The sequence below is a fragment of the Rhinolophus hipposideros genome (genome assembly GCF_964194185.1).
Source record: "Rhinolophus hipposideros genome assembly, chromosome: 4".
In the NCBI taxonomy this organism is placed as follows: domain Eukaryota; kingdom Metazoa; phylum Chordata; class Mammalia; order Chiroptera; family Rhinolophidae; genus Rhinolophus; species Rhinolophus hipposideros.
Window position 1 is genome coordinate 17882537 of NC_138050.1, and position 13873 is coordinate 17896409.

At 35.8% G+C, this 13873-nt stretch overlaps 1 protein-coding gene across 2 annotated transcripts in view; it reads left to right on the forward strand.

Moving 5' to 3' along the window:
- Window positions 1-13873, forward strand: part of RB1 (RB transcriptional corepressor 1) — a 160362-nt gene that overhangs the window by 28506 nt on the left and 117983 nt on the right. For both annotated transcript variants that reach the window (XM_081046855.1, XM_081046857.1), the window contains exons 3-4: window positions 8297-8412; window positions 12391-12510. In XM_081046855.1, coding sequence (XP_080902981.1) covers window positions 8297-8412; window positions 12391-12510 — 236 coding nt within the window. The remainder of the gene's footprint in view (window positions 1-8296; window positions 8413-12390; window positions 12511-13873) is intronic.

Genomic DNA, 13873 nt, shown 5'->3' on the forward strand with positions numbered 1-13873 from the left:
GCTGAGCTGCGCCCTCCACAACTAAGACTGAAAGGACAACAACTTGACTTGGAAAAACGGCCTGGAAGTACACACTGTTCCCCAATAAAGTCCTGTTCCCCTTTCCCAATAAAATCTTTTAAAAAAAATTCTAAAAAAAAAAAAAAAAAACAGACTTGGGGGAAAAAAAAATGGCGGCGTGAGGTGAGCCTCTGTAACGCTCCCCTGGAATTTACAACGAATCGGACAACAACTCCACAAAGGACTCCTTGCACAGCAGACAGGCAAGACGAAGAGGCCGACTACTGAATTCACCTCCAGGTGGGTGAATCGCGCGAGCGGGGGAGGAGGGAGAGGAGAAGTGCGGAGACGGAGCCGCGTGGGCGCAGGACACAGACCTAGCTCAGTGCTCCGAGCTCGCTGCTCCCGGATCTTCCGCAGCTGCTGCGGGAGAGGGAAGGACTCGGACTGCTAGGGCTCCGCTTACGGCCCACAGGGCTGAGGGGGCAGCATACAAAACCGCTGAACACAGCGCTCGCTCACGGCAGACCTCGGAGCAAAGACTGAGGGAAGAGGGCTGAAATCGGTGGTTTAAGCCCTCACTGCTGAGCGGAGAGCGGAAGCCTCAGGCACGGAGACTAGCCGCCCCCTCCCTACCCTCCCAGAGCTCGCCCCGCCCCCACCTGCCCGGTGCTAGAAGCGATAAAGTAGCAGTGTCGGATCAAAGGACAGAATATTTGCTGCTCTGAGAACTGTGGACCTCAGACACAGATTCGCAGCTCAACTAGTTCCGGCAAAGGGGAGGGAGCTGTGGAAGCAGGACTGGCTGTGGTGGTGGTCGCCGCCATTGCTCTGGGCCACCTCTCACAACTCACCCCGCCCCTGGCCCCTCCTATCTGGGCGGATCCCTGCAGGAGTAAACAGAACTGCTGAAACAAATGGGCTCTGAATCTGGTGCCGAAAGAGCTTTGGAACTCCAAAAGCTCTTCGCATACCTATCAACCTGTTGCAGAAGACACTCCTGTAGATGTCTAGGAAGAGAAATAGTAAATCAGTGATTGCCATGAATAACCAAGGCAACAAGATAGCTCAGAAAGAAAGTGAAAAGTCTCCAGAAAAGGAACTTAGAGATATGGACCTTTGTGATTTAAATGACAGAGAATTCAAGATCACAATTCTGAAAAAACTGAACGAGATGCAAGAAAACACAGAAAGGCAGTTTAATGAACTCAGAAACACAATCAAAGAACACCATGAGCATTTTACAAAAGAGATTGAAATCTTGAAAAAGAACCAAATAGAATTTCTGGAGATTAAGAACTCAATAGAAGAAATTAACAATAAAATATCCAGCTTAGGTAGTAGAGTTGACCAGATGGAGGAAAGAATCAGTGACATCGAAGATAGGAACCTGGAATTTACACAGAGGGAAGAAGAAAGAGACTTGAGACTTAAAAGAAATGAAAGAACTCTACAAGAACTTTCTGACTCCATCAGAAAGAGCAATATAAGAATAATGGGCATACCAGAAGGAGAAGAAAGAGGGAAGGGAACAGAGAATATATTCAAACAAATCGTCGATGAGAACTTCCCAAACTTGTGGACAGAACTGGATCCTCGAATCCAAGAAGCAAATAGAACACCTAATTACCTCAATCCCAACAGGCCTTCACCAAGGCACATTGTATTGAAGCTGTCTAAAATCAATGACAAAGAAAGAATCCTCAAGGCAGCCAGGGAAAAGAAGACGGTAACTTACAAAGGAAAGCCCATTAGATTATCATCAGATTTTTCAGCAGAAACTCTACAAGCTAGGAGGGAATGGAACCAAATATTCAAACTATTGAAAGAGAGAAATCATGAGCCAAGAATAATATATCCAGCAAAGATCTCCTTTAGATATGAAGGAGGAATAAAGACCTTTCCAGACATCCAGAAGCTGAGGGAATTTTCTAATACACGACCTGCACTACAAGAAATACTAAAGGAGGCTATTAGACCACCATCAACAGGGACAACTTGTGGCAACCGAAACATAAAAAGGGGGAGCGTAAAGGCCTGAACTGGAATATGGGAATAGAGAAAGTAAGCGTACTGAAGAAACTGGAATACTCTAAATATCAAACTTTCTTTTACATAAACTCAAGGGTAACCACTCAAAAAACATCCAAATCTGAAATATATACTGTAATAAAAGAAGAAACAGAGGGAAACATCATAGAATACCACCACACAGAAATAACAGACAACAACAAAAAGGCAAAGAAACAATGGAGACACAGCCTTACCAGAAAACTAAAGACAGAATGACAGGAAATCCTCACATATCAATAATCACCCTAAATGTAAATGGACTGAACTCACCAATAAAGAGACACAGAGTAGCAGATTGGATCAAAAAACTAAACCCAACCATATGCTGCCTACAAGAGACACATCTCAGCTACAAGGACAAGCATAGACTCAAAGTGAAAGGGTGGAAATTGACACTCCAAGCAAATGATACCCAGAGAAAATCAGGCGTAGCCATAATGATTTCCGATGAAACAGACTTCAGGGTGAAAAAGATAACAAGAGACAAAGATGGACATTTCATAATGGTAAAGGGGACTATACAACAAGAAGACATAACAGTCATCAATATTTATGCCCCCAATCAGGGAGCACCGAAATATACCAAGCAACTACTAACAGAACTAAAGGGAGAAATTGACCAAAACACAATTATACTAGGGGACTTAAATACATCATTGACAGCTATGGATAGATCATCCAAACAGAAGATAAATAACGAAATCGCAGCCCTAAATGACACATTAGATGAATTGGACATAATTGACATATATAGAGCACTTCATCCTAAAACATCAGACTATACATTCTTTTCTAGTGTACATGGAACATTCTCAAGGATAGACCATATATTGGGACACAAAATCAGCCTCAGCAAATTTAAGAAGATTGAAATCATACCAAGCATATTCTCTGATCACAAAGCTTTGAAATTGGATATCAACTGCAAAAAGAAAGCAGGAAAAAACACAAATACATGGAGATTAAACAACATACTTTTAAAGAACGACTGGGTCAAAGAAGAAATTAGAGGAGAGCTCAAAAGATACATAGAAACAAATGACAATGAAAATACATCCTACCAAAATTTTTGGGATGCCGCGAAAGCAGTTTTAAGAGGGAAATTTATATCATTACAGGCCTCTCTCAAGAAACAAGAAAAATCCCAAATAAATAATCTCACGTTACACCTTAAAAAACTAGAAAAAGAAGAACAAGCGAAACCCATGGTCAGCAGAAGAAAGGAAATAACAAAAATCAGAGCAGAACTAAATGAAATAGAGAACAAAAAGACAATAGAAAAAATTAATGTGACAAAAAGCTGGTTCTTTGAAAAGATTAACAAAATCGACAAACCCTTGGCTAGACTCACTAAGATAAAAAGAGAGAAGACACTAATTAACAAAATCAGAAATGAAAAAGGGGAAGTTATCACGGACACCACAGAAATACAAAGGATTATCCAAGAATACTATGAAGGACTATATGCCACCAAATTCAATAACTTAGAAGAAATGGACAAGTTCTTAGAAACATATAGCCTTCCAAGGCTGAATCATGAAGAACTGGAAAATCTTAACAGGCCGATCACCAGTAATGAAATTGAATCAGTCATCAAAAACCTTCCCAAAATCAAAAGTCCTGGACCAGATGGCTTCACCAGTGAATTCTACCAAACCTTCAAAGAGGATCTAATACCAATCCTGCTCAAACTCTTCCAAAAAATTGAAGAAGAGTCAGTACTCCCTAACTCATTTTATGAGGCCAACATTACCCTGATACCAAAACCTGGTAAGGACAACACAAAAAAAGAAAACTACAGACCTTTATCTCTGATGAATACAGTTGCTAAAATCCTAAACAAAATTCTAGCAAATCGAATACAACAATGCATTAAAAAGATTATTCATCACGACCAAGTGGGGTTCATCCCCGGGGCACAAGGATGGTTCAACATTTGCAAATCCATCAATGTGATACATCACATAAACAAAATAAAGGACAAAAATCATATGATTCTATCAATTGATGCAGAAAAAGCATTTGATAAGATACAACATCCATTTATGATTAAAACACTTACTAAAATTGGTATAGAAGGAAAATACCTCAACATAATAAAGGCCATATACGACAAGCCCTCAGCTAATTCATAATTAATGGTGAAAAGCTGAAGCCCTTTGCTCTACGTTCAGGAACACGACAAGGTTGTCCCCTATCACCTCTGCTTTTCAACATAGTGTTGGAAGTCCTCGCCAGAGCTATCAGGCAAGAGAAAGAAATAAAAGGCATCCAAATTGGGAATGAAGAAGTTAAATTGTCACTCTTTGCAGATGACATGATGCTATATATAGAAAACCCTAAAGACTCCACCAAAAAGCTATTAGAAACAATCAATGAATACAGTAAAGTTGCTGGCTACAAAATCAACGTACAAAAGTCCATTGCTTTCCTATATACCAACAATGAAATCTCAGAAAAAGAGATAGAAAAAACAATTCCTTTTGCAATTGCAGCAAAAAGAATAAAATACCTAGGAATAAACTTAACCAAGGATGTGAAGGATTTATATGCTGAAAACTATAAGACATTTTTGAAAGAAATTGAAGAAGACACAAAGAAATGGAAAGACATTCCGTGCTCATGGATTGGAAGAATCAACATAGTTAAAATGGCCATATTACCCAAAGCCATATACAGATTTAATGCAATCCCCATTAAAATCCCAATGGCATTTTTTAAAGAAATAGAACAAAAAATCATCAGATTTGTTTGGAACCACAAAAGACCCCGAATAGCCAAAGCAATATTAAAAAAAAAGAACAATACTGGAGGTATCACACTCCCTGATTTTTCCTTGTACTACAGGGCTACAATAATCAAAACAGCTTGGTATTGGCGGAAAAACAGACACATAGACCAATGGAATAGAATTGAGAACCCAGAAATAAAACCACATAAATATGGACAGATAATTTTTGACAAAGAAGCTAAAAACATACAATGGAGGAAAGACAGCCTCTTCAATAAATGGTGCTGGCAGAATTGGATAGCTACGTGCAAAAGAATGAAACTGGACTGCTATCTGTCACCATGTACCAAAATTAATTCAAAATGGATCAAAGACTTAAGCATAAGACCTGACACAATAAACTGCATTGAAGAAAACATAGGTACTAAACTTATGGATCTTGGGTTCAAAGAGCATTTGATGAATTTGACTGCAAAGGCAATGGAAGTAAAAACTAAAATAAACAAATGGGATTATATGAAACTGAAAAGCTTCTGCACAGCAAAAGAAACTATTGACAAAATAATGAGGCAACCAACTGAATGGGAGAAGATTTTCGCAAACAGTTCCTCTGATAAGGGGCTAATATCCAAAATATACAAGGAACTCGTGAAACTCAACAACAAAAAAACAAACAACCCAATTGAAAAATGGACAGAAGACCTGAAGAGACATTTCTCCAAAGAGGATATACAAATGGCAAATAGACATATGAAAAAATGCTCAACATCGCTAATCATCAGAGAAATGCAAATGAAAACCACAATGAGATATCACCTCACCTCAGTCAGAATGGCTTTCATCAACAAAACAAATAGTAACAAGTGTTGGAGAGGCTGTGGAGAAAAAGGAACTCTCATACACTGTTGGTGGGAATGCAGACTGGTGCAGCCGCTATGGAAGGCAGTGTGGAGGTTCCTCAAGAAATTACGAATAGAATTACCATATGACCCAGCAATCGCTCTCCTGGGTATCTACCCCAAAAATATAAAAGCATTTCTCTATAGAGACACGTGTACGCCAATGTTCATTGCAGCTTTGTTTACGGTGGCCAAGACATGGAAACAACCAAAATATCCTTCGATAGATGAATGGATAAAGAAGTTGTGGTACATATACACAATGGAATACTATTCAGCGTTAAGGAAAGATGATATAGGAGCATTTGTGACAACATGGATGGATCTTGAGAGAATAATGCTAAGTGAAACAAGTCAGACAGAAAAAGCAGAGAACCCTATGATTTCACTGATATGTGGTATATAAACCAAAAAGAACAAGACAAACAAATGAGAAACAAAAACTCATAGACACAGACAATAATTTAGTGGTTACCAGAGGGTAAGGGGGTGGGGGGTGGGTGATGAGGGTAACGGGGATCAAATATATGGTGATGGAAGGAGAACTGACTCTGGGTGGTGATCACACAATGGGATTTATAGACGATGTAATACAGAATTGTACACCTGAAATCTATGTAAATTTACTAACAATTGTCACCCCAATAAAATTAATTAAAAAAAAAAAAAAGTAGAAATAGACTAGAGTTGTTGAAAGCTGACACATTGAGAGCAGTTCATTTAAACAGACCTGAGAGCAAACAAGCAAACCAAAGACAACATAAGAAGTAAGCCTAAAAATTCAAAAATTTTTAATGAAACAAACCACCTTCTATATGTCTGTAGTTCCTGAAAAATTGACCATATTAGTATAAACACATGTACAAAAGTTGACGTTCATTCCTTTTATTAAAATATATACTTAATAGTTTATAACAAACAACGTATGTATACTTTATATATGTTCAGTTTCAGAAATAATATGTAATATTTCAGAGTATAATTTATTGAAGTATAATTTATATACGCCAAAATTAACCAATTTTAAGTGAATAGTTCAATGAGTTTTGACAAATGTATTTAACAATGTAAGTACCAACATTAAGATATAAAAATTTTTGATTACTTCAGAAAGTTCTCTTATTCTCCATTGTAGTCATTTCCCAATACCCCACCCTACTCCTGCCCCCAGGCAACCACTTTGTAGCATTCAAGATTAGTTTTGTCTTTCCTAGAATTTCATATGAAAGGTGTCACACAGTATGTACCCTTTTGTGTCTAGCTGCTTTTTCTCAGTGTAATAATTTTGTGATTTGTCTTTGTTGTCTTTTTTTATTGAATAGTATTTTATTGTGTGGACAGACCATAATTTATTCTCCTGTTTTTGGGTATTGGGTTTCCAGTTTTTGGTTTTTATGAATGGAGCTGCTATTAGCATTCTTATACAAAGTTTCCATTTCTTGGGTATAAATATCTGGGAGTGGAATTGCTATGGAAAGTATATATTTAACTTTATAAGAACTTGCCAAATTTGTTTCCCAGAATGATTGTACCATTTTACATTTTCACCAGCCATGTTTGACTGTTCCATTGCTCTACATCCTCATCAGCCCTTGATATTGTCAGTCTTTTTAATTTTAACTATTCTAGTCGGTGTATAATTGTAATACAAGTTTTAAAATGTTACTTCCCAAGTACCTAAAATTAAGGAAAAGAATTATTGATAATCCATAAATTCATTATCTATAAATTTAATAATCCAGAACAATTCTTTTCCTAAAGCTTTTATATAATTGAGATTTTAAAACAATGTAAAATTGCATCACATACTTTTCAGCTTTATTGTAATCTCCAATTAAGAGTAAACAAATAGTTCCTGTTGAATATCAGATAATTTGATATTTCTTTTATTTTCAGTTTTAATATAATCTAAATATTATCAACAAAACTGAACATATTTAGACAGAGCTATACATTTTTAGGGGGGAAAGTATGTATTCTAATGATGAAAAATCTAATGCTAATGAAAGCCATCACTCATTGTATGCCAGGCATTATGCTAAGGGCTTTATTTATATAATCTTATTTAATTCTTACAAAGTGATTTATGTATTATTTTCATTTTACAAAGAAAGCAGTTTATGGCTCTGAGAGATACAAATTCCATAAAGTTAAAAAATAATTTGAATCAGTAGATTGATAAAAGAATGAGTGAAGTAAAGCAAAGGGAGGAAACCAAAGAACAAAGTGAGCTTGTCTTTTAAACAATTTATGTTATGGACTCTAAAATCTTTTAACTTGGTTTTGATGAATTGGATTATTGAAAATGAAAATATTTCAAAGAACTGACTGACCCCTAATTTTTCCACAATAAGTTATAATTTAACTTTCTGATCTCTCTAATTTTTTTGCCTTACAATATAAAATTTAAGTGTTTGTTATTTGTGTAGAATTAAATGCTCTCAAGTATATGCCATCATAAAGATTTAAAAACAAATTTATTATGCTGAATAATAAATTTCCTTATAACCATTTTAACACAGTATTCAATGTGTGAATGATTTAATGAAATCCTTGAACCTTTTCTTTTTTCTTTCCATTTTTTTGTACCCAGGAAGGTTATATTCAAAAGAAAAAGGAACTATGGGGCATCTGTATCTTTATTGCAGCAGTTGACCTAGATGAGATGCCATTCACTTTTACTGAGCTACAGAAAAGCATAGAAACCAGGTAAAATTTCTTTTTTTTCTTAAGGGTCTACATGGCACACGTAAATCTTTTTTTTAAAATTGTATTGGGGAATATTGGGGAACAGTATGTTTTTCCAGGGCCCATCAGCTCCAAGTAGTGGTCCTTTATTCTAGTTGTGGAGGGCGCAGCTCAGCTTTTAGTCCAGTAGCTGTTTTCAGTCTTTAGTTGTTGAGGGTGCAGCCCACCATCCCATGTGGGAATTGAACTGGCAACCTTGTTGCTGAGAGCTTGTGTTCTAACCAGCTGAGCCAGCTCAGCTGCAGCTCTTTGTCTTCAATCTTGTTGTGGAGGGCGCAGCTCACTGGCCTGTGTGGGAATTGAACCAGCAACTCTGCTGTTCAGAGCTCGCACTCTAACCAACGAAGCCATTCAGCCGCCCCTAAAATTTCTTACATCAGTGTTGGCCTCAGCTATTAAAGAAAATTAATTTTGAACTTTACTTTTAATAAACAGGGAATTAGAGAGAAATGTTAAAATTAAATAAAACATAACAGACTTAGGTCAACTAGTGAACTGTCATTCTCTCATGGAGCCCTTAATAAAAGTATATTTATGCTGCATTTTCTTTAAAAATGTAGCAATTTGTGTCCTGGGAAATTTTTCATCATGTCTCTGACTGTCTGTAAACTTTCTTTTTTTTTTTTTCTTTTTAATTAGATTTATTGGGGTGACAATTGTTAGTAAATTTACATAGATTTCAGGTGTACAATTCTGTATTATATTATCTATAAATCCCATTGTGTGTTCACCACCCAGAGTCAGTTCTCCTTTCATCACCATATATTTGACCCCCTTACCCTCATCACCCACCCCCCATCCCCTTACCCTCTGGTAACCACTAAATTACTGTCTGTGTCTATGAGTTGTAAACTTTCTTAATTATAGCTGTTGATAGGTGGACAGAAAAAGCAAGGATTTATAAAGTAGGCCTATTATATATTCAAACCTTTATGAACCTAGCATGAGTATCTTAACGGAATTTAGTTAAGATTTATTAAAGTTTAAGATTGTTTAATATAAAAGATGTTATATACTTTTTGAGCCTATATTCAGTTGAATACCTATTACAATATGTGCCTCTCAAATTACTTAATATTTGTCGAGCTTATAAACCTTATAAGAGGATAAGTTTACTAATTTGTTTCCACTAACTCACGAACTTTATCTTGAGAAGCCTCGTGAGACTTCCAGTCATTTCATTTGCAGCATATTTGTGAAATGTAACAGTAAATAATTTTACCAAAAAGATAATAGTATATATTTCTTCTTGGATAAAGTCACCTAGAATTAAACGTAATTGATGTTTTATTTAAATGAGATAAACTTGCATTTTTGGGTAATGCTGTTTCTTACTACCTCTATATAAAATGTGGAAACATAGGGCTTGTATATTCATATTTAACCTATTGAACTAGAATTGATTTATTGAGTTTTCACAGTTTAACTTTATTAAATAAAATTGCTAAATTTTATTTAATATAGTGTTTATATAGCTGAAAAATATTTAAATATATAAGTAAATTTCCGCATTAATTAATTCATTCAGCAGATGTTTTAGTGGCGTCAGAAGATTGGAAAGTATAGATTTTTGGGTTAAGACAGACTTGGTTTGAATCTGGGCTCTTGTTTTACAAGCTATATGACTTGGAGCAGATTGCTGAGCCATATTAAGTCTCAGGTTCATTGATAAAAGGAAAATTATTAGCTGCCTCAGAGAATTATGAGAATTAAATCACTTACAATGAATAGAGAAATATATAGTTCATAGTCAATGCCTGCAACACTGTAGGCACTGATGAGGTATTCATCTTTTTCCTTCTGTAGCCCGCTCCCTCTTCAGTGCCCGCTACCCCCCCAAAAAAAGGAAGGAAAGAAAACTTAAACAATTGTTAGGTACTGTGATGCTGTGGGTTGTAATGATACAGAGAAATAGTCTCTGACCTCAAGAAATTCAGTCCACTGGAGAATGTAAAATTAAACAGGTAACTGTAATACAATGTTATATAGCTATTCATAAACTACTAAATAAGTATGACAGAGAAAGACTATCATGTCTTTTACCTATAAAATGAAAGAATTTTCCTGGCAAAGCTTTTCCTAAACTTTTTTTCCTGAGTATTCATAGAGCAACACTGATTTACATATTGGACATGTCATAAATAATCTCCCTATCATAAATACAGTAATGTATTTGGTACATCTTTTTCATAGGCATCTTTCAGTGTTCTTTTTTCGTTTTTTTTTTTTTTAAAGATTTCATTGGGGAAGGGGAACAGGACTTTATTGGGGAACAGTGTGTACTTCCAGGACTTTTTCCAAGTCAAGTTGTCCTTTCAATCTTAGTTGTGGAGGGTGCAGTTCAGCTCCAGGTCCAGTTGCTGTTGTTAGTTGCAGGGGGCGCTGCCCACCATCCCTTGCGGGAGTCAAACTGGCAGCCTTGGGTTGAGAGCCCATTGGCTCATGTGGGAATCGAACCGGCAGTCTTCAGAGTTAGGAGCACAGAGCTCCAACCACCTGAGCCACTGGGCCGTCCCTTGATAACTATCCAGGAATGTTATCTGGACCACTGCTGCTTCAACGTGCTCTGGTGAAGGACTAGTGTTTTTTATTTCCAGTGTCATGGACTGATATTTTAAAAATATATACATCAATTACTAGGAAAAGGAAACAAAAAATCATACTAGACATAGGACCAAATCGATTATTACTAGATTCAGCAGGCATAAAATTAGTGTCAAATTGCCTGAAAAGTTTTTAAGTACTTACTGTCAGTTTCTGTACTTATTTAATTATGGACTGGTAACAAACAACTCACAGACCAGTATCATGCCATGGAGCAGTAGAATATGTGGTTATCTACAGATCTCTGTGTCTTAATTATTATGGCTTTTATGCCTGTCCGCATGCCTGTCTGTCTGCCTTCCCTCCCTCTTTTCTTTCCTTCAGAGGAGGGTTACAGAAGGAATAGAGTCACTTAAGTTAACCCTAGAAAAAGAAGGCTTTGTAGTAACAATTCACAGTTTTCATGGTGTTCCATGGATAGGTAATGCCATATATCTCATAAAAATTGGAACTGAGAGTGGTTCTTAAATAAATACTATTCTAAGGTGATTTCTTTTTCTCTGCATGTATCTTCACATTTGCTCCATTCCCTCTTCTAAGTAGCAATCTGACCATTGACTCCATGTCATTTCTACTCTCCTTTCTTACTTTTCCACATAGTTTGTCATGGCGGCCCCAATCCCTTCTGTATCACAGGAACTTTTGATAACCTTCCTTTGGGTTCTGTGCTCTCTGCTGATTAGCTGAAGCTTTTATTTTTCCAGTTCTCAAGAGAAATGTCTGAGTGGTCCAACCCGTTTTTTGGAATGAAACCTATAGTAACTCATTGGTTGCTGGACAGCCTGTGGGTGATGTGTCTGGTAACTACCCTTGAGAGCAGTCCAGGTTTGGGAGTCAGTCTGAGCAGGAGATGGAAGGTGGTTACATACGGGGGGATTGATTAAATGAGTAAATAAATTAAAGATGAATGGATTCCAGGTTTCTCAGTGTCAAAGAAGAATTTTGAACATGGTAAAGAAAACTGAAATGCGCCATGTGGTTTTGTGTTGGAATTGGATAAATGCATGTGAACTTACATGGTTTTGAAAACATATAGATAAATACAAAAATAAATATATATGTATGTGTCTGTTATAACCCTATTTTATATTTTTGATGATAAACAGATGTAGGCAAAGGTATATATAGATATAGGGGTATATAGGTTGAAGACTAGTAGATTTTTTTTCCTCTTCAAATTCTAACAAAATGAAAAAAAGTAATTACTTCCAAAGAAGTAATAGTGATTTGGTGTAGAGCTAATAATCTTTTGAATTGAAATGTCTATGCTTAGAAAATGAAATAAAATGAATTTTTAAAGTTATGATTCACTTTTTTCTATTCTTTCCTTTGTAGTGTCTATAAATTCTTTGACTTACTAAAAGAAATTGATACCAGTACCAAAGTTGATAATGCTATGTCAAGACTATTGAAGAAGTATAACGTATTGTGTGCACTCTACAGCAAATTAGAAAGGTAAAGTAAAAATTTAATTGGAATTACACCCTGATTTTTCATGTAATTGTTCATGATTAGATTCCATATGGGAATTATTATCCATTTAGTAAAGTTTTTAGGTATTACCCTTTAGAGTTGACCCCTTTGCTATTAGTTTCGTATTAATTCTTAGCTTTCTTATTCCATCATATGCATTCTGAGTGTTTCCCCCAAAATTAATTGTTTTCCTATCCTTTCATGTTTCCATTTATTTTAACAAACTTTAAACTTAATTCCCACTTTAGCCTTTTCTGCAAGAAGACTTCTGGTTATGAATGGAAGAGTGACCTAAATTTAAACTTCTTCGTAATGGTGTTATTTAGTTTAGAAAGAGAAAACACATTGGCAGTGGAAAGTATATGTAACCTATCTACCAAGCCATGATGGTTCCCGGTAGTGTTTGAGAAGACTTTTCGTTTTACTGTTCAGCTGGGAGAATGATAAACTTGGGTTAAGTTTTTTTTTAAATATACTTTTCATGCAAGTCCCCACTCCTAGTGTTACAGTCCTTAATTTGGCATGTACCTGTTACTGTGCTCATTTTGGGACTCATTTCATTTGGGTAAGAGGATATGAAAGTTAGTGTTTCAGCTTAATAAGGAGTTGTAAATGGAGAAGGGAAATATGTTCTGGGGAGAATGAGTATGGAAATACAGCTGGAAAGGAGCATCTTCTCAGAAGGATGCCTCTAATTTTCCTTTTCTTTTTGGTTGATATGTCACTAAAACTTCAGAGGTGTGATGGAGGGTGAGAAAAGTGGAGACAAAACTCAAAGATTGCCCTAGGGCTTTTTGAAGTAATTTTTCTTGCTCCTGGTTTTTAATTATAATATGGTAGCATTGGTCATCATTATTTTTGTTTGTCCTTTCTTGTATGGAGTAGAAGCTCTTTGCACAAAAAAAGGATTTTTTTATTATTAAAAAAATAAATTAAGTAATTTGCGTAAGGAATGTGAATTAATTGTAGAATACTTAGAAAACACAGAATGGCATAAATAAGAAAATATGAATCACCCCTAATTTTAACACCGAAGATAATCAGTATTTCTTTCCTTTCGATATTGTTTTACATAGAGTAAATCATATTGTATATATAAATTTTTGTTTTGCCTTTTTTTTTAACCTAACAGAGACTTTCTAAATGCTTTTCTGTCCCTTAAATTTGTTTATAACTTTTTATCTCATATATTGGAGCGTCTCCTAAGAATATTACACTAAATACAAAAAACTTTCGAGATTGTAATCACATTATTTAGACCACTAAAAAATTGGGAAGAACCTATTTATGTACGACTGAAGTAAACAATAAAATATTATAAGTATAATCTAAACGTTTAAATATA